Source organism: Taeniopygia guttata, chromosome 24 (genome assembly GCF_048771995.1).
Source record: "Taeniopygia guttata chromosome 24, bTaeGut7.mat, whole genome shotgun sequence".
Lineage (NCBI taxonomy): Eukaryota > Metazoa > Chordata > Aves > Passeriformes > Estrildidae > Taeniopygia > Taeniopygia guttata.
In genome coordinates this window covers 3559828-3584939 of record NC_133049.1, presented here as the reverse complement: position 1 = coordinate 3584939, position 25112 = coordinate 3559828, and the positions used below count along the sequence as shown (strand labels likewise).

Below are 25112 nucleotides of genomic sequence, written 5' to 3'. Positions count from 1 at the left end.
CAGCTAGAGACCGTGAGGTGACACTGATCCCGTTCGGTGACACATCTGGGGACAGGGAGGTGACACTGAGTAGGTGCAGTGACACATCTGGAGATGGGGAGGTGGCACTGAGCTGGTACAGGGGCACTCCTAGACACAAGGAGGTGACACTGTACAGCTCCAGCGCACATCTGGGGACAGGAAGGTGACACCATCCCGGTGCAGGGGCACAGCTAGAAACAGCGATCCGCTTCGGCGGCACACCGGGGGACGGGGAGGTGGCACTGAGGTGTGGCGGGGGCACACCGGGGCGCGGGCAGGCGGCAGCGGGGGCACGGTGTCCGTGCGGGGAGGTGACCGTCCGGCGGAGGTGACCGCGCCGCTCCCGGCAGTGCGCATGATACTGCGGCGCCGCGGCCCCGTGCGCGCCAACCCACCTTGAACCGGCCCGGGCCGCGGCGGCGGCCAATCACCGCCCACTCCGCCGGGGCGCGGCCAATGGGCGGCGGGCGGGGGCGGGGCCGAGCCGCTAAAGGGCGCAGGCTTGGCTGCACCGCGCGGCGGAGCGCAGGTGCGGCGCGGCGATGGGCGCGGGCATGGGCGCAGCGGCGGGCGGCCGGCCCTGAGCCGCCCCTCCGGCCCCGCCAGCCCCGCCGAGCCCTGCCCGGCCACGGCCAGCCCGCCCCGGCCCCGCCCCGCCCCGGCCGGGCCGCCCGGCGGGCGGAAGATGCTGCGCACCGGGGGCCGGTAGTACTATGATTTGGTATGTGGCCGCTTTGGTAGCAAGTGTGCTCGGCGCCCGCGGGCTGCCCGTCCAAGGTGAGTGCGGCCGCGGGGTGTTCTCCGCCGGGGTCTGCGGGGCGGCGGCGAGGCCGCCTTTGCGTGTTCATTCCTCCCCCTCCTTCTCCCGGTGTACCGGATGCGGCGGGGGGGATGCGCATGGACCGGGAGGGATGCGCGCACCGAGGGGGGCATCACGTCCCGGGGAGAGGGTACCGGGAAGGGGCTGCGGAGGAGGGTAGGAGGGGGAACTGCGGCTGCCAAGGGGGTTTGCGGGGTTCGCGTCTTCCCCGCTGCCGGTGCGGGGACCGAGCGCTTCCCGCTGCGGCGGGGCGCTGGCGATTCCTTCATCCCCCGCTGCCGGGGGGAGCCGGGAGCGCCCGGCGCATCATCCTCCCTCCGCAGGCTCGGCGGGGCTGGCCGTGACCTCCCCGAGGGCAGCGGCTGCAGCTGGGGAAGTTCGGGGAGCCGCGCTCCCGGTGCGGCGGAGCCTCTGCCCAGGGGTTGGAAATTCCCCGTGGGAGAAGGCGAGCGGGTGCGGGTCCTGGCGGGGAGGGAGCGCGGCTGCCCGAGTGTCCCCGTTGATCAGGGATGGGCAAGCTTTTCTCCGCATTCGGGTTTCTTCTCTCATCCTGAGGAAGCGCCTGCGGCAGCTCCGGGGGGTGCGGGCAGCGTTTGCCCTTCCCTGCAAGGGTAGCCCGGCTGGGCAAGGAGAAATGCAGGAGGGATTCCTTCCCCTGCAGCGCCCCGGCTGCGGGTTTGGGGGTGACTTTGCTCCCACCCCCCCGCCCAGGAGAGGCTGCCCTCCTTCTCCCCCCACTGCAGACTGCCTGCTGTGCTGTGGTAAACTGAGGCACAGGGTTGTCCAAGGTCAGGACGGAGACGGCAGCAAGGAATAACCCTGATTTTCCTGCTCTAGCTTCTTTCCCTTCAGCTGCCGCCTCCTTCCACCCCTCCGAGCCTTTCCTGCAGGTAGAGGGGAGCTGCCTGCCGCTGGTGCAGCAGCGTTCCCAATCTCTGCCGCTGGCTCCTCACTGGGCACATGGTTTTCCCTGCGTCCCAGGGGTCCTTACTCGGGATGAGACCCTGGAGCTGTGCTCGGGGGGTCACCCACCCTGCCCATGGGGATGCGCTGGCTGCCGGCAGCAAGCGATGCCTGGCTGGCAGCCACCGCCTCTCCCCTCCCCGTGGCGTGGGGGACGCTGCCTCGGGGGGCACGGGTGGGCTGGGGGGGGGGCAGGGGGGTGCTGCAGCTCCCCCAATTCACAGCGCTCCTCGAGCCCACTGGGTGACATCCGTGCCATGCCACAGTCCCTTGTCCTCCTCGCCTGGCAGGCGGCTCCTGGAGGCAGGGGGGTGTGTGTCAGGACGGGGCTGTCCTTTAGGGGGGTTCGGGATGGGGCTGTCCCATTTTGGGGGTACGCAGCCCCTCTCACTGAGCCGTGGCCGGCTGCTGCCTGCCTGAACTGCGTGCTGCAGTGTGGTGAGGCAGTGTTTGCAGCAGCTGCTTGTACGGGGATGCTCCGCCGGGGAGAGGAGCAGAGCAGCGCGTTCGGCACCTGGGAACTTGGAAATACCCTGGAGCCGCTCGGATGGAGCTCCGGAACCGGTGCCGGGGTGGGTGGGTGCCGGGAAGCCCCGGCACGGGGGTGCTGTGCGTGTGGAGCAGCGTGTAGGTGCTGAATGAGCGTGCCGTGAGTAATGCGTGGGTGGGTGCCGGGGGTGGGATGCTGCGGGCCGGCGCGGCCCCCGCAGGGGCACGGAGCCCACGGGACTCCTCCAGCTGCTGCAGCCCTTTGGTCCCAGCACTGTCCCGTCCTCAGGGGGACTTGTCACCCCGCATTGCTTGGGGACAGAGCTTCGGAGGAGAGCTGGGGCTCACCATGTGCCGGTGCCCTCGCTGGGGCTTTTCCTCTTGCTGTGGCCTTCCTCCCACACCTCTTCCTCCTTGCCGGGCTGAGAAGCAGCGGTGCTGGCCCTGGGCAGCCTTCTTGCCTGGTCTCCAAGGGCTTTCCAGGCGTTAATCGGCTCAGAGAGGGAAGGAGGATGCGTTATCCCCTCTTATGGCATGGGGGAGGAGAGGCAGGACGTGACCGCGCCAGGAGTGGGTGTCAGAGGAAGGATCCGGCCTCCTGGCATTCCCAGCAGTGCCGTCACACCGAGGGGCTTTTCCTCCCTCTCCCACGAGCGTGACGCCGTGGCAGCACGCAGGGAGTGGGGATGCTCGTGGATCTGGCAGGAGGATTTGCAGAGGGAGGATTCGGCTCTGTTGAAGACGTTCCCTGGGCACCGTGGTGGGCGATGCTCCTGGCGCTGCCCTTGGCCGGTTGGAGTGGCTCGGGGTGGCAGTGCCAGCGCTGCCTCCCCTGCTCGCTGGCGGTGCAGAACTCTTTGGGTTTTGCCTCTTTGGCCGTGGAGGAGTCTGGACCGGGAGCCGAGGATTTGGCACGTGCGGCTTTGGCCCTGCTCTTTTCTGGCAAGGGGATGGTTTGGCTCCAGGAACAGCCAAGGGCGTTGGCCGGGCTCCCATTTCCATCATTCCCCGGAGGTTTTCTGCTCCTCTGGACCTGTTGGATGGGAGTGCGCGGGCAGGGAGGGACGCGAGCGGCTCGGTCCGTGACTTGGCTTGCCGGAGGGTCCTGGCGGCGATGCTTTGCCGGCTCAGTCGCCTTTTGACTTGGAAGATGCAGCTTTGCTGGAGATGGTGAGCCCTGCAAGTTCCTCTCCAGAGCTGTGGCATGGTGGCACAGCTCCCATTCACCTCTGGTCCTCTGTCTTGGAGGTGGTGCCTTCGTGCTGGATGAGAAGCCCTGCAGAGGGGCAGGCAGTGGGTCCAGCCCCATGCCGTGCTGATGGAGGAGTCCTTCCCTGTCCCTTCCCTGCGGTAGGAATCTCCTGAGCTGGGAGCCCTGAGCGACCAGCTGGCCTTTGGAAAAACAGCTCGCTTCCTCCCGCTCCTCCGTGGAGAGGCTGGCGTTGGTGGGAGGGCTGCCTGAGCCAGGAACAGCGTGATTCAGGAGCTGCTGACGGGCAGCTCCGAGCGCTGCCTGCATCCCAGTTTCCTGCTGGAGGGCTGTGAATGCGTTGGGATGGTACCCCCTGCTCCCTGGGGAGGGTGGTGCCAGCCTGGTGTGATGTGGGGCTGGACTGGGGACACAGTACCTGGGCAGCGCTCTCCAGGTGCTGGAGGTCTCTTCTGGGATGGGTTTGGTGCTCCAGCTCCCACCACAGCTGCTTGTTTGTCCCCATGGTGCGTGGAGGAAGCTCACGGAGAGCGCACAGGTAGCTGCTGGTCGTTGCTGGGAGATGATTCCTCCCACGAGGCAGCTGCCAACACCGGATGCTCAACGCGGGGCTGGTGGCGATTAGAGGGAGAGGGCACAAGGGACCCCCAGGTAGGAGTGAGGTGACCTCAGGGAAGTCATTTTCTTTCCTGCTCCATCTTTGTGCCTCTCAGAGCACCAACCTGTGCTCCCATGTGCTTGCTGAGCCGCTGCCCAGCCAGGCACATTCCCACCTGTGCCATTCCAGGGAGCAAGGACCTGCAGTGGGGCTGCTGTGGGGCAGCATCCATGCATGCATCCCCTTCGGGATGCCAGGGCAGCTGTCTGCCTGCCTGGGGAGGGTGGTGATGGCTCCACAGGACACCCTTTGTGCCCAGGAATGGGGTTTTGAGTCTCCATCTCGCTGGGAATGGGGCACCAAGCCACCCCTCAGAGCTGCCAATCCTTCTCCTCCCTGGCCCCGTGTGACCTTGAGGCATGTCACTTGACCTGCGCATCGCCCTCCATCCATCTGGAAAATCGGGTTTAAAACGCAGGAATCGCACTGAAAGCCCAGATGCTGCTTTCCAGCTGGGGGAGGGGGTGAGGGCTGCGCTCCCAGCCCCAGGGCTTCTCCCCACCGGGGAACAGGCAGTGCTTTTGGGGGGCTCTGCATACCCCAAGATAGGCAAAGGGACTGGGTTTGTAATGGGGAGTGCAACCCCCACGGAGATATTTAGGGGGCTACAGGGGTGGGGGACAGGCGATCTCCTGGCACCCCACACCCTGCCCTGGCAGTTGGGGTCCCTGCAGCACGCTGTCCCTGCCCCCCACCCTGGGCTGCAGTCTCCCCCCATCTTCATTTCATGGCGATGGCTGCCTGCTCTCCTTCCCTGCTGGCCTCCATATGCCACGCTGGTGGCCTTGTCCTCAGAGATCCCTGCCATATCCCGCCTCCACCGATGGGAGCGGGATGTGTCAGAGCACATCTCGTCTTGGCTCACCAGGGAGGAGAGGTCCACAGGCTCCGGGCCCTGTGCGTGCTCCCTCAGTTATCCCCGTGGGGGCACAGGGGTGGGGATGAGTGCCAGGGGTGTGGGGCAGTGCTGGAAATGGATAGTGGGGTCTCTGTTAGCAGGCTGCAATGCCATGGCGGGTCAGGACGGGATGCCCTCTCTGCCCCAGGGCATGGGTGTCCGCTGTGGCAGGAGGGGAAGCTTTCCCAGGCATCCATGCCTTTGGAAACCTCTCTGCCATGGCCGTGTCCTTCTCCCAAAGCACCTGCAGGAAGGGTCCTGCTTCAGCAGAGATGCCTTCAGCCTCACCGAGTCCTGGAGCACCTTCCACCTCTGCCCTTGGGATCAGAGGAGCTGGATGCCCAGATCCAGGTGAGGTCTCCCCATCCTTGGCATCGCCATCCTGGGAAGTCCCGCGGTGGCACCGTCTCGGTGGCGGCAGCCTTCCCTCCTCTCCCTTTGGGATGCTGTTCAACTCCACCTCCGCATCTTGTATTCTTGCCTCCTGGCACGCGGCGTGCTTTTATTTTTCCTGGATCTGCTTGGATGACGAAGCCTGTTGATTACTTGTTTTTCTTTACGAGGCATCCCCCAGCTTCACGTGAGCTCCTGCAGCGAGGCGGATTTGGGGTTCACCTCGGTGCTGCCGTTCCCTGATGTTGACCCCGTTTCCAAACCGCAGATTCAGCCTTGAAACCTCTCTGAACTTGGCTGGGAAAATCAAGTGGGTTTAAAAATACCCTGTCTATTTGTGCTCTGTTTCTTCTGGCGTCTGCGGGTTGTTTTCAAGCGTTTCCCTACAAATGTGGGGGTGAGAAAACACTTTGAATCGAGAGCTGCAGTCTCCATTGCTCGCTTTCTTCATGGTCTGGACTTGGAAGGAAAACCTGGTCAGGGTTGGGACCCTGCAGGGTTGGTGGGTTGGGAAGCTGAGGAGACCCAAAGAGGGTCTGTGAGACATCTCCCCATTGCCTTCCTGGCGCTCTGGAGGTGGGGACAGGAGGGCACGGGGCCGGTGGTGGGGCGGGTGGCAGCTGGGGAGAGCCGGGGGCCGGTTCTCTGCCGGGGCTGCCAGTCGGCCGTGCGCTGGGGAGGTGATGCTCAGCCGTGCGTGCAATTCCCCACCGGCCTTGCGATCAGACACCGGCGCTGCGAGCTGCCGGCATGACCTATTTTCCTGCGCCCGGGCAGCCCTGGCCAGGCGTGGGTCCGGCGGAGAGGCTGGCTCGTCCCCTCCCCGGGGACGTCACCCACTGCTCAGTCAGGGGATCCTATCATAGTGTGACTCCCTGGCACCCATCCCCAGGGTGGCCTCTTGGGCAGCGGGCTTGCTCCAGCTGGGCAAACATCAGCAGTCCAGGCTCCAGTTGGTGGAGAGGTGCTGGAGACCAAGATCCTGTCTTGGTAGCCCAGGAGCTGGAGCGCTGGAGCGGCTGGGGGGCTTGGGAAAGGGGTTTGGGTGCTGCCGCTTCCTTCTTCTCCTGCTGGTGGGTGGAGGTGTCGCTTTGAAGGTGACGAGGTGCTGGGGACCTGCTCGCTCGGGCGAGGCGGCCGGGGAGGCGCGTCCTTGGATGCTCTTGAGCAGCATGTGACAGCTCCGTCCCCGATCAGCGCAGGATCAGCAGGACCACGGGCAGCGACGGGGGCAGGGAGGGGGTCTCCAGCGCCGCAGCGCAGCCCCCCTCACCCTGCCGGCTGGAGGGGTCAGGCCGGCTTCTCCCAGCTCGGTGCCGGGGTGGCAGGGGAGGGCTGGTGGCGTCCCTGCTGACAGGCTGCGAACGGGAGCTCATCGGCGATGCGGCGCTAAGGAGGGATGGAGAGGTGCAGGAGCGTTGTCGAGGCGGTGCGAAGCGTGTGCGGGGGTGTGCGTGCACACCGCACGTGTGTGCTCAGCCGTCCCCCCGCCCCGCTGCGGTCCGGGCGGGTCCGTGGCCGTGCAGGACCCCCCAGCTCTGCAGGACCCCCGTCTCTGCAGGACCCCCCAGCTCTGCAGGACCCCCCAGCTCTGCAGGACCCCCAACTCTGCAGGACCCCCTGGCCCTGCAGGACCCCCTGGCCCTGCAGGACCCCCCGGCCCTGCAGGACTCCCCGGCCCTGCAGGACCCCCCGGCTCTGCACGACCCCCCGGCTCTGCAGGACCCCCCAGCCCTGCAGGACCCCCCGGCTCTGCAGGGCCGGGTGCCTGCAGTGGGTGTGCAATGCAGCATCTGCTCCTTGCAGATGGCTCCCAGCGCTGCACCCCGGCGTCACCCACCCCGCTGCCACCAGCAGCCCTCCCAGTTAAAGAGCCACCCGTGCCCAGTTTGCTGGTGGCGTGGGGGCTTGGGTGACCCTCGGGCTGTGACCCGCTGCAGGGACACGCCTTGTGCGTGCCATGTGCGAGCGGCGGCCAGCTCTGCCCGCTGCCCTTCCCGCGGGGACACTGGGCTGGTGGCCCCGTGGGGTGGCACATCACGGGCCTCTCGCCGGTACGCGCTTGTGCCGGAGCCAAAAATAGCCGGTGATGCTCGGTGATGCTCGGCTCCCGCGGCGGGGAAGCGGTGATGTCACTCGCCGCCAATCACCGGCGGCCCCGAGGAGCAGCGCGGAGGAGTGGGAACGTGCTTCCCCGAGCATCCCTCCCCGAGCATCCCCCCCAGAACAGCCCGCGTGTGCCAGGAAACGGGGCGCCCTTCCTTGATGGGGAGGGCGATGTGGGTCTAAACCTGGTTTTGGGGACCCCCTGTTTGGCTTCCCCTCATCCCTGGGTTTCCCTCTCTCTCCCTCTCTGGACGCCGTGCTGAGGATGCAGCTTTGCTGCTGCTGGCAGAGCAGGATGACGCCAGGCTGCAGCGAGCGGGGCGGCACAGCCGGGGTGGAGCAGCCCTGGAGCTGAGACCAAAGCCCCCTGTAATTAGCCAGCTGGGAGGAGCAGGGTGACAGACCCGCATTTCAGGCTTGGGGCTCTCGGGGATGCCCGAGGACATCTGGGCTTGGCTGGAGCGTGGCGGCTCCGGGGGCCCAGCCCACCCTGGCTCCGGTGGGAGAGCTGGGTCTGTGGGCTGGCACGGCAGAGCTGTGGCCAGGGGTCCCTGCATGCCCAGTCCTGCCTGCTGGAGGGTGCAGGGGCATGTGCTAAAAGCAGCTTTTTCCCTGCCACAAGGATAGAGGGGAGCCCAGATGGTGGTGCTATGTGGGGAGCAGTGCTAGGCATACTCTGTGCCCCTCTACTGAGAGCAGGGGTCCCCAAAACCCCTGTGGGCATCACCTTTGCACTGGTGCAGAGGTTGGGAAGCTGTCCTGGAGCATTGGGGGGCTGATGGCCACTGTCCTGACTCCTGTGGTAGCTCAGGGTGGCCTTGGAGCTGAGTGTAAGGAGTTGGGACCCCCTGTTGTTTTTGGGGCAAGGGTGACCCACGGGCTGCCCTTGTTGGAGACATCTGGCTGGGGATGGGCATTACTACTGCTGTTGCTCTTCTGGGCATCCTGGGTCAATGCTGGGGACCAGCAGTGGGATCAGCCACAGATTCTTCCTTCGCCCCCTCGCAGGTGCCCTCGGCTCGAGGGAGGAGCCCGAGTTCGTGACCGCTCGCGCTGGCGAGAGCGTGATCCTGGGATGCGACGTGATCCACCCGCTCACGGGACAGCCCCCTCCCTATGTCGTGGAGTGGTTCAAGTTCGGCGTCCCCATCCCCATCTTCATCAAGTTTGGGTTTTACCCTCCCCATGTTGACCCAGAGTATGCCGGTGAGTCCCGGGGGCGCAGGGGGGCGAGGGGAGGGTGCCAGGTCCCGGCTGGGCACGGCCCGGGGCGCGCAGCTCCGCTCCATCCGTTCCTCCGTCGGAACCACGCGGGCTCTGCCTCTCGGTGCTCGCTTTCCACCCAGTTGGTTTTAATTAAGCAGCAGCGTTAGGAAGCCAGCTGGGCTGCGTGGGACGGGAGCAAGCGAGGCAGAGAAACCCAGGGTGATGTGTGGTGGCGGTGGCTGCTGCTGCTGCCGCTGCGCCCCAGAGCAGCTGTGAGCCCAGGGAGGGGTGCTGGGGGGACAGTGACAGTGGGGATGGAGCTAGGGCCACGTGCTGGGCGGAGGTGACAGGTTGGAGCTGCAGAACTGGTGTGGCTGCTTGCCAATGTGCTGCCTGCGACACGTGGCCGGTGTCCTCTGGTGGGATGTGTGAGCTGGAAGCCAGCCCCTGGAAGGTTGGTGTGGCAGGACAGACCCATTGTGGTAACTCTTTCCCTGTGGAATGCTGTCCTGGGAATCTTCCCTGGGTCTTATGGGTATGCCCAAATTGCTCTCTAAGAAATGCAGCAGCAGGGATGATGCACCAGCTGAGCCCTGCCAAACTCAGCTCGGCCATAAGCAATCCCACAGCCTGTGGCCACTGCACCAAGGTGGAGGTTGAGGTTGTTTTGCTCCTGACCCAGTTTCTGGGGCTGTGCACAGGGTCAGCTCAGGGCTGCCCTGCTTTCTGGGAGTCTCCCAGGCGGGGAAAAGCTTTGGGGCACGCCCGTGTGCCGGCTGTGCCGCCGCCAGCCCCCGGCTGGGAGCAGAAGGCCGGTGTCACTGCAGGCAGACATGGCTCCAGGCACCTTGCCCGGCCCTGGCAGCTTGGCTCTGCCACCCCCAGATGGGTGAGTGTGTCATCGGCCTGGCACCACCGGCTGCAACCACATTGTGGGGCTCAGCCAGCCCCAAACTGGGACAGTGCCCACACAGGGATGGGGTGTCCCCTATGGTGACGTTCTGGGGGGTTGCTCTGGTGTCAGGATGGGGGTGTCCCCTGCAATGATGCTCTGGGGGCTGCTCCAGTTTGGGATGGGGTGTCCCCTGCAGTGATGCTTTGGGGGCTGCTCCAGTTTGGGATGGGGTGTCCCCTGTGGCCAGGCTCTGGGGGCTGCTCCAATTTGGGATGGGGTGTCCCCTTCAGTGATGCTTTGGGGGCTGCTCTGGTGTCAGGATGGGGTGTCCCCTGTGGCCAGGCTCTGGGAGCTGCACCAGTTTGGGATGGTTTGCTCCCCGCAGTGATGCTCTGGGGACTGCAGCAGTTTGGGATGGTTTATTCCCCAGTGATGCTCTGGGGGCTGCACCAGTTTGGGATGGTTTATTCCCCAGTGATGCTCTGGGAGCTGTACCAGTTTGGGATGGTTTCTCCCTGCAGTGATGCTCTGGGGGCTGCACCAGTTTGGGATAGTTTATTCCCCAGTGATGCTCTGGGGGCTGCAGCAGTTTGGGATGGTTTATTCCCCAGTGATGCTCTGGGGGCTGCACCAGTTTGGGATGGTTTATTCCCCAGTGATGCTCTTGGGGCTGCACCAGTTTGGGATGGTTTATTCCCCACAGTGGTGCTCTGGGGGCTGCTCCAGTGCTGGGGACATGCTGCCAACGCTGTGCTCTCCCCCAGGCCGGGCCAGCCTGCACGACAAAGCCTCCCTGCGCATTGAGCAGGTGCGCTCCGAGGACCAGGGCTGGTACGAGTGCAAAGTGCTCATGCTGGACCAGCAGTACGACACCTTCCACAACGGCAGCTGGGTCCACCTCACGGTCAATGGTGAGCGGGGCGGGGGCTGGGGCATCCCTGCAGTGCCAAAATGGGGTTCCTGGGGGATGCTGGATGTCTGGTGCACGCTGGGCCTCCATGGCATCGGTGCCTGGCAGACACGCGAGCCTGAGGCCATCCAGGCTGGCTGATCCGGACAGGGTGTGACTTCAAAAGGGACAAAGTTTTATTAGGGATTCCTCAGTTTAATTACATGGAGCTTGTTTAAAGGAGAGACATCAAGAACCGGGGCTGGGAATGAAGCTCCTCTCAACAAACAGATCAGAAAATCAAATCTTTGTTTTCTTGAAATACAGATTTACTCAAATTACTTTTTCATTTTATTAAGGCTGTATATTAAACTAATTAACAAATTGTCATTCTCTGCATAAGGAGAGAGAGATCTTTATTTTTAGCCCAGCAGCAGGGCTGTGCCTCTCCTACTGCAGTGGGGTGGCTGGAGAGATGTGGCCACTGGCAGCTCCTCGCTGGTCTTGCCTTGACCTTGTGCAATTAATTTAACCTTTGGGGGGATGGCTGTGCTGTGGCACAGAGCAGAACCACCTAATTGAGCCCAATTAGTGAGCGGGAGCTTTGCAAGCGGGGCCGTGCAGGCCACCAGCCCCAGCCCTGCCTGCTGCTTCCTGCTTTCCCCCAACCTGCTAATGAGCTCCGAGGGCTTGGGAAGGAGGGCAGGAGGAGGAGGAAGGAGGAGGAGGATGGTGGTGCCTGGCTCACCTCTGCCACGTGCAGGGATCCTGCAGACTGCCAGCTGGAGGGGCTGGAAATGGCCCCAGATGCCCTGTCCCTCCCCTTGGCAAAATGGGCTGGTTTTGGGGCTTTATGCAGCGCGGGGTGTGCAGGGGCTTAATAACAATATAATAACCATAATCCTCCCAGCCCGAGGAATTGCTTTCAGGGTGAAGGCTGTGGCTTTCCCCCAGCGCATTACAACGCTTAATTTTCTTAGGGGGAAAATAAAAATCATTTGGGGAGAAACAAAATATAATTTCTTTTCTTTTTTTTTTTTTTTTTTTTTTTCCCCAAGCAGATTAAATTGCCAACCTGTCTTCCTCTAAAGTGGGCTTTAACAACCGCGGGTAATTAGGGGCGGGCTGTAATCCTGCCAGCCTCTTTCATCAGGAAGGAGCCTCTCGATCTGCACTGCGGTGTTTTCCCGTGTTTTGACAATAGCGAGTTCATGTGCAGCGGGGTGGGTGGGGGGAGGACGTGGTGCTGCTGGGGAGGAGAGGGAACAGGGCTGGGGTGCGATGGCACCCCTTGGTCGGTGTCCCCAGGGACACCGCTGTCCGTGCAGCCCCGCTTGCCTTTGGGGTGGTGCCAGCCCTCCCTGGGGATGTGCAGAGTGTCCCCGTGTGCCCCCAGACCCAGAGTGGCCACGGGTGACCCGGTGGTCTCCTGTGCCCCCAGCTCCCCCCACGTTCACCGAGACGCCGCCGCAGTACGTAGAGGCGAAGGAGGGCAGCAGCGTCACCCTGACCTGCATGGCGTTCGGGAACCCCAAGCCCATCGTCACCTGGCTCAGAGAGGGAGACCTTCTGGGTGCCAATGGCAAGTACCAGGTAGGTGGGGAGGGCAGCGTGGGGACTCCTGGGCTGGGAGCTGGCAGGGACGGTATTGACAGGCCCATGGTGGATGGTGGCGGCAGCTCCGCCGTGCCTGGAGCCAGCAGAGCTTTCTCAGCACTTCTCCTTGGTGAGGTGCCCATTTTGCCCCACCCCATCCCTGCTGAGCAGCAGCCTGTAACGCTGCCAGCCCTTGGGTGCGGGCTGGAGACCCTCCAAGTGCTTGGGAGAGCCCTGCCCCTGCACTGACCTGCGCCCTGCACACTCAGCCCAGGGGCCAAGACCCTGGGGATGGGCTGGGGGCTGCAGCCGGGGGTAGTGTCCCCCCTGGCAGGGACGGATGCGGCAGGGCTGCAGCAGGGCAGGGTTGAGCAGGGAGGATTTCCCCTCCTCCCCTCCCTTCAGGACCCTTTTTGCATCCCAGAGGCTCCCAGGCAGAGATTCCCCCCTGAGCTGTAATTGGTAAATCAGGCATTGGAATCAGCGCAGGCACTAATGAGAGTAATTAGGAATCATTTGTTACTAATTGAAATAGAAGGATGAGGCAGAATGAGGTGGGGGGGAAGCCTGGCTGGGAGGCCTCCCTGTGCATGGGGGTGCTGCTGCCCCAAAGGTGACAGTCCCTTGTCCATCCTTCTGCTGTGTCCCCAGGGGAATCCATCCCCTCCTCTTCCAGCTGAGAGGTGGCCCCACAGGGAGGACAGTGGCCAAGCTGGGGTCTGCCCCTCATCCCCCAGTGATGGAGCAGGTCCTTGGGGGGCAGGGAAAGCTCCAGCAAGGCTCCTTGTGAGGCTCCAATGGTGCTTGGCAGGAGTGATTTGGAGCCTGCTGCCTGCCAGTCACTCCTGGGAGATGAATGCGCTGGGATGGTTATTTATTTATTTCATGATTTTTTTTTCCCTTCCCCTTGGCGTCGAGCAGAAAGGCGTGTGTTGGTTTATTAATATCCCACGTCTTGCAGAGCGGGGAAACCCGTCTCTCATCCGGCCCTCAAAGCGCCGGCAGCTCTCTGCCGTGGGAAGCAGGGAGGGTCTTTCCCCGTCCTCCTGGGGGTCCCTGCCCACGCTCCAGGGCCTTCCCTTGTTCCCAGGTGAGCGACGGGAGCCTCACGGTGCTCTCGGTTAGCCGGGAGGACAGAGGTGCCTACACCTGCCGGGCCTACAGCATCCAGGGCGAGGCTGTGCACACCACGCGCCTGCTCGTCCAAGGTGAGACCTTCCAGCTCCTCAGCATCCCCTGGGAAACGAGGATGGGGCGATTCCACGGGCCACAGGGCTGTGCTGTCACCCTGGGGTGACCCCCAGGCCTCTGTGCCTGGCACGGTGCTGGCTGCCCTGTGGCTCTGCATCCCGTTTGTAGGATGGAGGAATCTGCTTAATTGGGACGTGGTGGTGGCCGTGCTGATGAGCAGCCCGGCCCTGATGGCAGCTTGGTTTTGTTTGGGAAGTGGGGAAAAGATTGAGGCTGTCATGAAGCACCTCGTCAGACAGCGGTGATGCATGACAGGCCTCCTGCTCCTTGCTCCCTCTCTTATTAAATAAATCTTTAATTAGGTCAACAGCGACCAGCAGAGAGAGGAGCACGGGGTGTCCTCTGCTCTGCTTTTGTGGCAGGGGTGAGCTGCTGGCTCCTGGCTGTCTGTTCCCCCTGGATTTTTCCTGTGGGTGATATTGTCCTCCAGAAGTGCTGGGGATGAAGGGAGGTGTGTCCTTGTGTGCCCTGGGAGAAGCACCATGGGCATGGATCCCCTCCTCTGAGCTGTAGAGATTAGGGAGAGGGCTGGGAATAACAGGGTCACTGTGGTTCTCTGTTAGCTCAGAGATTAGGGAGAGGGCTGGGATTAACAGGGTCACTGTGGTTCTCTGTTAGCTCAGAGATTAGGGAAAGGGCTGGGAATAACAGTGTCACTGTGGTTCTCAGTCAGCCCAGAGATTAGGGATAGGGCTGGGAATATGGGAATAACAGGGTCACTGTGGTTCTCAGTCAGCCCAGGGATTAGGGAAAAGGCTGGGAATAACAGGTTCACTGTGGTTCCCATAGGATCCAGGCTAGCCCTGCCCCAGAGTCACCCAGCAGTTCCCAGCCAAAACCCTGTGATGGAACTGAACCTGAGCAACCTTTGTGGGGACACCTGTAGTGGTGGGAGTGACACCTTCCTCTTGCCCCCTCCAGGACCTCCCTTTATCGTTTCCCCTCCGGAGAACATCACAGTCAACATCTCCCAGGATGCGCTGTTCACCTGCCAGGCCGAGGCGTATCCCGGGAACCTCACCTACCTGTGGTACTGGGAGGAGGAGAACGTCTACTTCAAGAAGTGAGTTTATAGCTGGTGGGGCAGCGTGTTCTCCTCCTCCTGCTGCTCCTGGGTTGTACTGGGAGCTGGCATTGTGTTGGGCTTTGCCCCTGGCTCTCCTTGTGATCCTCCTCTCCTCTTCTCCTGCAGTGACTTGAAGCTGAGGGTGCGGATCCTGATCGACGGGACGCTGATTATTTTCCGTGTCAAACCAGAGGATGCTGGAAAATACACCTGTATCCCCAGCAACAGCCTGGGCCGCTCGCCATCAGCCTCTGCCTACCTGACAGTGCAGTGTGAGTGCGGGGATGGGGCTGGGGTTGGTAACACCTGCCTGCCAGGCAGCCCCAGAGGCTCTCTTGTCCTGGTGTGACACTGGGAGAACCAGGCTGATGTGACACCAGCCTTTGGATGAACACAGAATCGTCCTTGGCAAAATAATTTAAGAGCATCTCCCACGTGGGTGTGGGAGACAAGAAAGCAAATGGTCTGAGTAATGCTGCTCAGCAGGGACTGGTGTCCACCTGGGCTACGAGTGGTTTTTAATTAGCAAGCATCATCCCATGGCTGCTCCCTGCCTGTCCTCACCCTGCTGGGGTGAGCTGAGGGCTCTCAGTGCCAAGGTGCATTTTTTGGTGTTCGTTTCGGGGGTTTATTGCTGCGAACGGCGCGGCCGTTGTGCGAGCTCGGTGTGTCACATTTTTCAGGCGGTAAGTGATCTAAACAAGCGGAGGAGAAAGGGCTGCAGCAGCAGGAGCGTTGCTGCCCACGCTCGCAGTTCTCCCGGAATCCCCGGGCGGTAATGGGTAGTGTGCCACCGGCATCCTGTGGCATTCCACACTCTCGGCCTCAATTGCCGCCACTCCAATTGCAATATTGCTGGGCTCAGAAAGACTTTGCCGTTTTTATTTGATAATGAAAGACAGGCCTGAGCAAAGTGGGCTCTCAGCGTGGGTTTTCCATGGCTGCCTTAGAGCTGCTGCTGCCTTTAGACCTGGTGCTGGTTAGTGGGGAGCTTCTGAGAGAAGGGCTGGCACCCCGTGGGGATGGATGAAGGGCAGAGTGGGCAGGGGGACGGTGTGAGCAGTGCTGTGCCCAGGCTCAGGCGTGATTTGGGGCTTGGATGTTCCCAGCTGGGTGGCTCTTGGGAAAGCCTGTGGCCTCAGGCCATTAAATCTGCCCTGCTGTTAATCCAGGGCCGCTTGTCAGGGCTGATAGTTGTTAAAAATAGCTCTAATGGCAGGGAGAACGGGCTCGGACAATCTGCTGCTCAGCCAGGCTTCGAACAAGGAAGGGTGCTCGGCTTTTGGTGCCACAAACCCTCTTCCTCCTGAGCAAACCTCATACACACGGGGATGATGCCTCCGGAGGGGGCTTCCCATCCTCCAAAAGCAGATGGGGCCATAGCTCTGGGTCATTAGTGGGCTGGGCTGGCCCCTGGCCAGTGACCTAGTAGTGAAAGGCTCGATCCCATTACCCTCTCCCGCACTGCTGGAGTCCTTGATTACATTTCCTAAGAGGTGGAGTTAAGCAGAGGGGGGTAAAGCCTGCTCCATATGTGGCACTGGGCAATCTGGGTTATGGTGCCACTGCCGGGGGCATGCACTTTTGGGGAGTGGCTGGGGTGATGTGCTGGGAGCAGAGCTCCCAAATTCTGCTGGTTTTGCCCCAAGAAAGCAATAATCTTCCACATCTACCATCCCTTCCTATTAAGCACCTTAATGTTTACCCCCTACTTTGCATCAGCAGTGCACCCCAAAACTCCCACATTTATCCCTTAATGCAGCATAAGCCCCATCAGGATTTTCCCATAACCTCGTGCTACCGGTGTCTAGACGAGATTGTAGAAATACTCTTCTTATTAAAAATAACATTTTTTTAAAAAGCTTCTTATTAAAGAAAGTCTAGATTCTCTTCAACCCACTCGCACTTAATTAAAAAGCTCTTAGAAGTGCTGTTAATGACACATTCTAGACTGGAGGATTGCGAGACACCTCTCTGCGTGGGTGGTGCAGCATGGAGGGGGGGTTAGATATGTATTTTAAGGTTTTTGCATCTTGGAAAGGGTGAGGTGGATGCTGTTCAACATGACCCAGCCTCAATAAGGCACGAGTACAAGCAGATATGTGAGGTAAAGGACTCATGGAAGCCTGGACATAGATCCCTTTTCCTACCTGGGTGTGTTTAAGGCCTTGCAGTTGAAGTGGTTTTGGTTGCTTGTATGTAAAAACTGTCTATGTTGGGTGTTCATCACACCTGGCACGTGTTGTGTTGTAATGGGGCAGTGCAGGCTTCAGCAGGATGCAAACTGATGTGGAATTGGGAGCAGGAATATCTCCCATTTCTTCTTAAATGCAATCTTTAATGAGCCCCTGGGCATGAGCAAAGCCTCCCAGAAATTCCAGGTATTCCAGAGGATTTGTGTGTAGCAAACTTGGCTGAACAGCCTGTGGGAGCCAGGGTGCTGCTGGGTTTGGAATTCATTACAAAAGTGAGGCAGATCTTGTGCAGCCAGGCTGGGAGGAGAGATGGGCTCTCTGCCCCTGCTAACGTGGTGCTGCTGCCCTGGCAGATCCTGCCCGCGTGGTGAACATGCCCCCCATCATCTACGTTCCCATCGGGATCCACGGGTACATCCGCTGCCCGGTGGAGGCAGAGCCCCCGGTCACGCTGGTCAAGTGGAACAAGGACGGGCGTCCCCTGCGAATCGAGAAGGTAACGAAGCCCCCGGGGAGGGCAGAGGGGGCACAGAGGGGTTGGGGCCCTCATATCCTTGGCAAACACCAGTGAGCACCAGCAGGCACCCTGTGGGTCCCTTTCTGTTGGGAGAGAAGAATCTCACGGATGGGATGATGCTGCTTTTCCTTATCAGCTGTGGGCAGAGTTAACTCCAGCTCTTGTACCGAGCCCACAGTGCCTGTGGACATTCTGTGTCTCCCACATCTGATGCTGTCTTCCCCCTAAAGTCACCTCCTGATGGCCCTGTTTTATTTCCCAATGGCAACTGGTGGTTAAAAGACCCTTTTAACAAATCTACATCTTCCCCTAATCATGGTTTGATAGTCTGAGCAAGGATCTTAGCCATTAAATATTTAAAGAAAACGCTCAATATTTTAAATTTTTTGCTTAAATATTAACGATTTGAAGTTTTAATTCCATTTAAAGCTGTTGCTGCTGTGGCCTCGTGGTCCTTGGTGCCCTGAGGTCTCCAGGTGGAGATGTCTTGCTGACTCTAGAACAAGTTTTATTTAGTGTTAGATTCTGATCTTAAATCTTTTGGGCTACATGAAGGAGCCTGGCTGTGTTTGGATGGGCTGACATTACCCAAGTTTCCTCTCTACTGTTGAGGAGATGCTTTGGATGTTGGGAGTGGGATTGGGCATCTCCTGGAGATGTGACAGCACCCAGGGCGTGGGTGGGGGCTTGGCTGAGAGGGAAATAAGGAGCTGTGGTGGATGTTGGATGCACAAGCTCCCTGGCTCTCCCTGCTGCAGTATTCTGGCTGGAACCTGCTGGAAGACGGGTCGATCCGGATCGAGGAGGCCACTGAAGATGCTCTCGGCACTTACACCTGTGTGCCTTATAACGCCCTGGGTACGATGGGCCAGTCTCCCCCTGCCCGACTGGTACTGAAGGTAACTTTTCTGCCAAAATCCTGTGGGTTTGCTGGGGGCAGTGTCCTCGGTGCCAGGAGCAGCTCCTGGGGCTGTGTGGGGAAGAGCAGAGGCTCCAGGGTGAGGGTGTGTCTGTGCTGTGGTTGGAGAAGTGCTTCCCACCAGCACAGGCAAACCCCCAGGCACCCTGTCTGGTGTAGCTGGAAATATCCAGCAGCACGGGTTTTGACACTGGACTGGGGTAGTTTGAGGAAACATCTCCCTGGAATGTCTCCTTTGCCAACAAAGCACTTAGCCCTGCTGGCCCAGGCTCAGCTTCAGGAGGATTTTAATAAATGGATGATTTGAGCTCCATGTGCTCCGGCTGCGTGCGGCGCCTGGGGCACGCTGAGCTCCCAGTGCAGCTCCCGGTGCAGCTGGGGTGGGAGCTGCTGCCTCTTCCCTCCCTGAACACGGAGTCCTGTGCCTGGGAGGAGCCGTGGTGATTCATGGTGTCTCGCCGAGGTTCGATGATAGCGCTCTGTGTACCAGACACACACATCCGCCGGGGCGGCTGCCGGGGCGAGGAAGTCAGGGTGATGGCTGATGTGATGTGGGTGGGTTTCTTCCTGTTTCGAGGTAAAAATTAAGATGCTACTCAGCCTGAAGAAGAGAAGTTGTCACAACAGCCTTCCTGTGTCTAAGGGGGCCTGCAAGGAAGGTGGAGAGGGAATCTTTGTCAGGAACTGTAGAGATGGGACAAGGGCTAATGGGATCAAACTGAAGGAGGCAAAATTTAGGTTAGATATTAGGAGAAAGCTCTTCTGTGTGAGGGTGATGAGGCCCTGGCACAGGTTGCCCAGAGAAGCTGTGGCTGCCCTATCCCTGGAAGTGTCCAAAGCCAGGTTGGAGCAATCTGTGATAGTGGAATGTGTCCCTGCCCATGGCAGAGAGTGGAATGGGATGAGCTTTAACGTACTTTCCAACCCAAACCATTTTGTGATTCCATGTTTCCATGCTCCAGTACAGCGGCTCATTGGAGAGAATCTCCCTCCAGGTGTGTAATTCGGTGTGCCATCGAGGCTCCTTAGCACATGTTCTCCACACAATTTTCCTTGCAATGCCTCAAGCTTGTCCAGAATGGGGATCGGGTTGGTCTGGCAAAGGCTTGGTTTTGGTGATGGGAGTTTGGGCAGGCTGACACTCCTTGTTTTCCCTTGTTTGGCTGCAGGACCCCCCCTATTTCACGGTGCTACCAGGCTGGGAGTACAGACAGGAGGCAGGGAGGGAGCTGTTGATTCCTTGCGCTGCTGCCGGAGACCCCTTTCCCATCATCGCCTGGAGAAAGGTACCCGGCCTGCCAGACAAATCTGCAGTGCCTTTGGCTTTTGGTGAATATTGCAGACAGAGAAGCCACACTCTGTCCCGGTAAGAACAAACTGCAGGTACAGCTGCTTCGCTTTGGGCTGAGCCACTGCCGTCCTGTCCCGCAGGTGGGTGGGGGAAGCCCGGCTTGTGGCCGCCGAGTGATCCGGGAAACCGACACGGCAGCATCTGCAAAGCTGAAACACTGCCCCCGCCCCGGCCCCCTCCTCTGCCTCGCCACACTGCCCACAGGACACCCTCCTCCTTGCCTGGCTCCCCGGGGGCCACCAGCAGGATGTGGCAGTCGTGGCAATGCCGTTCTCGCACCTCCTGTGGAAGGAGGGGATGTGTCACCGTGGCACATCCAGGGATCTCTTGGCTCTGGACCAGTCAGCAGCTGCTTTATTGCCCCAAGACTTCAAAGGCCCTGGGAAGAAGCTGTTTTAAAGATCCTGAGCTGGATATGAAGACTTCAAGATGTCCCTTGTCATAGAACGGGGTGTGGTGGCACAGCCTGGGAGCAGTGAGGGCCTTGCAGTCCTCCTGCAGCCTTCGCCTTGCTTCCCACCTTTACTGCTCCCATAGGAAAGCCACTTGCAGGAGACCCCCATGGCTCTTTGTTGAGCTGTCAGGAACTTCCTTCCAAGCCATCCATGCCCTTCTTAGGGCTCTTGAGAGTGATCTTGGTCCCTCTGTCACCCAGTGGGAGCATCCCCAATCCTTGTGTCTTGAGCTGCTGCATCTCTGGGTCCCTTTTAGCAGCACGAGGAGGACCATGACTTGTACACACATTGAAAGTGACCTGCTTCAAGCTTGTTGGCTGTTTAGTCTTTTTATCCATCTTATTTTTCTTTCCATGCCCTCACCAGTTTCAGCCAGGTTTCTTTCCAATCCCACTTGTGTCCTCTGCTGGTCCTCCTCATTTTGTGGCTCTGGGCTTATCTCCTCCAACTCCAGTCAGGCCTGGCTTGGGCTGGGCTCAGTTTGCCAGTGGCAGAAGCCAACTTCCTCCCTCCCCATCAGCCCACCAGTGCTGACCAGTCTCTTGAAGAACTCCTTGCCTTGCACTGGTAACCCCACGTGTCCATGGGTTCCTCTGCTCCTCCTTCTTTGCATCAGCCTGTGGGTCCTGGTGTTGATCAGCAGAATCCCCACGTGAAGAACTGCTGAAGAAGACTCAGGAAAGCGTGGAATTTGCACAACTTTGGCCGATGGACATAAATGAGTTGTTACAAGCTCCATCTTTCCGCTCGGCTTGAGAGATTCCAGGCACCTCCACGCACGCCATCCTCCCACATCCCCATGGGGGCCTCGCTGCCCAGACCTCTGACGTGAAGGGTCCAGCCTCTCATCTGCTGCTAACTGAGGCTGAGGGGCAGTTTGGGCATCTCCTGGGGCAGCCTATGCCTTCCCCATCCCTGGAGAGGGTTTGCTGGGATGGCCAGTGCCCCTCCTTGCAGCAGTTTCAGCTTTGGGTGCCGGAGGTTGAGCCCCGGCGCGGGGCTCGGTGTCCGTGCGAGTGCCGTGGGGTTTCCCGCTTGTGTGTGAGTGCTGAGCAGCAGCCTCCTGACGCATGCCTCTCGCGTTGCCCCCCAGGTCCTCTCGGAAACGGGAGAACCGTCTGCCTTGCCACGACCGGAGAGCCCGGATCCCCTGCCGGTGGCCGGCGGTGTCCCCTGGGCCGCGCAGGTAGCTTAGTGACCCCGCTGCCGCCTCGCCCTGCCCCACACCCCGCTGCTCAGTCATGTTTTTTCTCTCTTTGCCCGGCCCCCCACCCCGCTCCTTGCCCAAGGTAGGGAAGCCCAGCAGGAGCAAGCACAACACGCTGCCCGGCGGGACCCTGCAGATCCGCTCCCTCGGCAAGGACGACCACGGCGAGTGGGAGTGCGTCGCCACCAACATCGTCGCAAGCATTACTGCCAGCACCCACCTGACTGTCGTAGGTACGGGCAGGGGGGAAAGGGGCCTGGGGACAGCCCCCCAGGCAAGGCAGGAGGTGGGCGTGCTCCCCACAAGGAGAACTGTGGTGACAGGGCAAGGGGGAGTGGCTTTAAACTGAGAGGCAGCAGGTTTAGATGGGATATTGCAAAGAAATTCCTCTCTTTGAGAGGGATGAGGCACTGGCACAGAAGCTGTGTCTGCCCTGTCTCTGGAAGTGTTCAAGGTCAAGTTGGACAGGGTTTGGAGCAGCCTCATCTACTGGAAGGCGCCCCTGCCCATGTCAGGAGGGTTTGAGTAGCTCTCCCTCTAAGTTCCTTCCAATCCAAACCACTCTATGATTCTAAGAACGATGCCTCCTTTAAATGTTATTTCCTGGTGCAGTTGCCTTTCTCTGTGCTGTTTTTTGGCCGCCTGTCCTGTTGCCATTTCCAGCAGAAATGGCCTTGGAAGTTGGCTTGGTGCGAGAGGAGTCCCCTCGGACCATGGCTTGGGAGAAGAGCCCTTCCAGCCCTGGAGCTGCTCCCCTCTAGCTGTCCCCTCTCTCTGCAGGGACAAGCCCTCACGCCCCGACCAGCGTGCACGTCGTGGCCGCCATGACCTCAGCCAACGTCTCCTGGGAGCCCGGCTATGACGGTGGATACGAGCAGACTTTCTCAGTTTGGTACGGCCCTCTGTGAGTCATCCTGGCATGCTTTGCTCTCTGCTTCTTTTCCTTCCTAGCCGACCCGAGCTTCGAGCAGCCGGGGGGAGGAGGGTGGTGTGCCCAGCTCTGTGCCCCTGGGGCTGACAGGGCTGAGCTCCCTCGGGGCTCCTCGGAGAGATGGGTGGTGGTGGTGGTGGTGGGATCACGTAGTTCCCGTATTTCCTCTCCCTTCTGTGCTGGCCTCTGCCTCCGTCTGCCCCAGCAGGTTTTACTCTGCTTGTGGTACGTGGGAGATGCTTTGCATTCGTGTAGCTGTGCCTCTGGCATCTAATTTCAAGATAAACTGTTTATGAGGCTTAACAGCCAGGGAGAGGATGGAAAATGCAACCTTTAGAGAGTGTGTCCTGGAAGAGCTGTGACTAAGCAGAAATGTTCTCTCCTCGCTCCGTGGCTCCCTGGAGGTGGTTAAATCCCAGCTGAGATCATGCCCAGCCACTGTGAGATCCTGGCACTGGGGCTTTGCTCTCATAGTTCCTGTGCTCCCCAGCACCCAGGTGCACCCCACCTTCCTGCAGCAGGGCCAGGCTCACCCTGTGCCTCTCCCCTGGGGCAGGGGAGGGAGAAATGTAGCTGCAGCAAGGCTGGGGTTTTCTCTGGGCTCTGCTGTTGTCATCTTCTTCTAAAGAATCATCCTTGGAAACGTGGAGGGGTGATGTGTTCCCTTTCCAGGCTTGGGCTGGCATTCTTCAGCCTTTCCTCTCGCTCTCTCCTTCTTTCCTTGCCTTAATTTGCCCTGATGGAGGCTGCTGATATGGAGGAGAGAGGGAGATGCTGCCTGTAATGATTTCTGCTCTGCTCCAGCCTGGGGCTGGGCTGTCTGTCTGGAGATGGAAAGAAGGAATGGATTGAACAGAGAGGGGGCAATGAGGGAGCAAGCTGAGCAGTGCAGACCTTGCTTTGATGAAAATGTCCTTGGGAAGGAGTGGTTAAACCTCTTTGCTGCTGCTGCTCTTGCTCTGCAGCCTACTCTCGGATTCCTGCCTCCTCGTGGCCCTTCCAGACTCCACAGGGAGAGAGCAGCCAGCAGGAAAGGGAGTTTGCACCAAGCTTGCATTAAGGAATTCACAGGGAGCTGTGGGGATTTTGGACAGGGAGGCAGTGACCTGTCTTGCCCTGAGCCTGGGGTGTGATCCCTGGGGGCTGTGCTGTTCCCTGGGCCCGGGGATCTGGGACACAGCTGGCTCATGCAGTGCCACCCAGAGTGCCATCCGAGTGCTTTCCTCCCTGCTGTGGCTGTGGGATGCTCAAGCAAGACATGGCTCCATTTTCTCTGGATTGGTGCTCTCCTCCCGTGTCTGCCCTTGTTGAGGCTGGAAATGCAAACCCCGCTCCCCAGGGGTGGCCAGGGCCAGCACAGCATTCCAGCTGCACCACGTCCTGCCTCAGCAAGGGGTTCTCCCAGTTCAGTGCTGCATTTATCCCCTGCTTTCCCCACCCTCAGCCCCTCCCTCGTGTGTCCCTGCCCGCAGCAGTGCAGGGAAGGAGGGATGTGAGGGCAATAGGATTAAACACTGCAGGGAAACCTGCCCAGGAGAGGGGCTGCCCTGCTGCCCTCCTGCCCCTGCCGTGGTGGTGAGGGATCCTGGGATCTGCAGTCCCAGCTGGATCTGCAGTGATCCAGAGGCTTTCCCCGGGTTTGGCAGAGGCACACAGCACATGCATGGCTCTCCACCAACCTGCTCGTTTCCATGGCTTGCTGCTGTTTCTCTGCCTCACTTTGTGCTCCCTGGACAGCTGCAGTGTTATTTCTCTTTCCTCCATTTTTTCCTGCTGGGTGGATTCACCTGGCTGTGTGCTGGTGGCTGCAGATGTGCCCCCTTACCTGTCCAGGACAGACCATCTGCACCAATCCTTCCCAAATCCTCCATGGACACCACCAAATCCTGCAGCTGAGGGCTCAGACTCCCTAAAACATCTTTCTAACACAAGCACCTATACTTGCAGTATAGCAGTCATGCAGTGGTGCTGCTCTGGGATGTGGGATCCTGGTGGGATTAATGGCTTGTGGAGGTGGCTGCATGCTCCTGGGTGGCACTGGGATGGCTCTGGGAGGGTTTCTCACCTGGGTTTGTGGTTAGAACCCAGCAAGGTTGTGTCCTGCACTCCCTGCCAGTGCCTCTGCTGCTCTGCCAAACCCGGAGTGGTGCCCCAGGCTGTGCTGGCAGCCCCCGACTTGTGCAAATGTGGCAGAGATGGGGATTTAGTTAAATGTCTCTCGTGGGATGACATGTACAGGGCTACAGCTGAGGGAGAACTTGGCTCTGGCTCAGGAGATGTCGAGGTATAAATGGGAACAGGGCCTGTCTCCTGCGTCAGCCGCTCCCTTTGCAGCACTCACCAAAATGCTCCAGCTCCCGCTTTTGCCCATGGAATCTGGTGGAGATTGAGTCAGAGCGGGGCTGTTGGCACTGCTCCTATCCCTGACCCCGCTCAGGGCAGAGGGGAGAGCTGCTGGCAGCGCCCCTGAGAGCTGGTGGGACACGAGGGGATGGTGTCCTCTGCCAGCTCGTGGGTGGCGAGTGGCTGCCCCATGTCCATCCACATCACTGCTGTCAAACCAAACCATCGCTCAGGAAAGCTCCATTTTTGCATAAGAAGTTGATGCTGCCTCTTGTCCTCCCTGTCAAAGACACCTTCCCCTGAGGATGCTCCCTGTTCTCTCGGCAGGATGAAGAGAGCCCAGTTTGGACCCCATGACTGGCTGTCTCTCCCTGTGCCAGCTGGTTCCAGTTGGCTACTGGTGGATACCTTGGAACCAGAGACTGCCTACCAGTTCAGTGTCTTGGCTCAAAACAAGCTGGGCACCAGCTCCTTCAGTGAGGTGGTCACTGTGAACACTCTAGGTAGGTCCTCCTTGGGATCAGGGGAGGGCTGGGAAGGGATCTGGGAGGTCTGTGGGGAGAAGGGGCCCTTTGCCTTGCTCCATGTGTCCTGTCTGCTGGGGATGGAGGTGAACATCATCAGCAATAGTTTCCAGCCATGTAGGAGATAGTTTGTGGAGGGTCCTGGATGAAGCTTGCAGACTTTGCTGGATGCATGAGGCTCTGGAAGGCTTGTCCTGAGACACAGCATG

The 25112-nt window shown here is 60.1% G+C and overlaps 1 protein-coding gene across 6 annotated transcripts in view; it reads left to right on the top strand.

The window, feature by feature from the left end:
* The first annotated feature begins 535 nt into the window (after positions 1–535).
* Positions 536–25112, top strand: part of IGSF9B (immunoglobulin superfamily member 9B) — a 51337-nt gene continuing 26760 nt past the window's right edge. For 3 of the 6 annotated variants that reach the window (XR_012051855.1, XR_012051856.1, XM_041720954.2), the window contains exons 1-14: positions 537–798; positions 8567–8764; positions 10424–10570; positions 11990–12141; positions 13235–13352; positions 14317–14458; positions 14588–14733; positions 17010–17152; positions 17932–18072; positions 19262–19378; positions 20992–21084; positions 21188–21338; positions 21886–22009; positions 24707–24882. Coding sequence is in view for 4 of the 6 variants with exons in the window: in XM_041720954.2 (XP_041576888.1) it covers positions 735–798; positions 8567–8764; positions 10424–10570; positions 11990–12141; positions 13235–13352; positions 14317–14458; positions 14588–14733; positions 17010–17152; positions 17932–18072; positions 19262–19378; positions 20992–21084; positions 21188–21338; positions 21886–22009; positions 24707–24882 (1912 nt within the window). In the remaining 2 variants the exon portion in view is untranslated. Of the gene's footprint in view, positions 799–8566; positions 8765–10423; positions 10571–11989; positions 12142–13234; positions 13353–14316; positions 14459–14587; positions 14734–17009; positions 17153–17931; positions 18073–19261; positions 19379–20991; positions 21085–21187; positions 21339–21885; positions 22010–24706; positions 24883–25112 lie in introns of all 6 variants that reach the window. The other 3 variants (XM_041720955.2, XM_041720958.2, XM_041720959.2) reach the window with 3 other exon arrangements.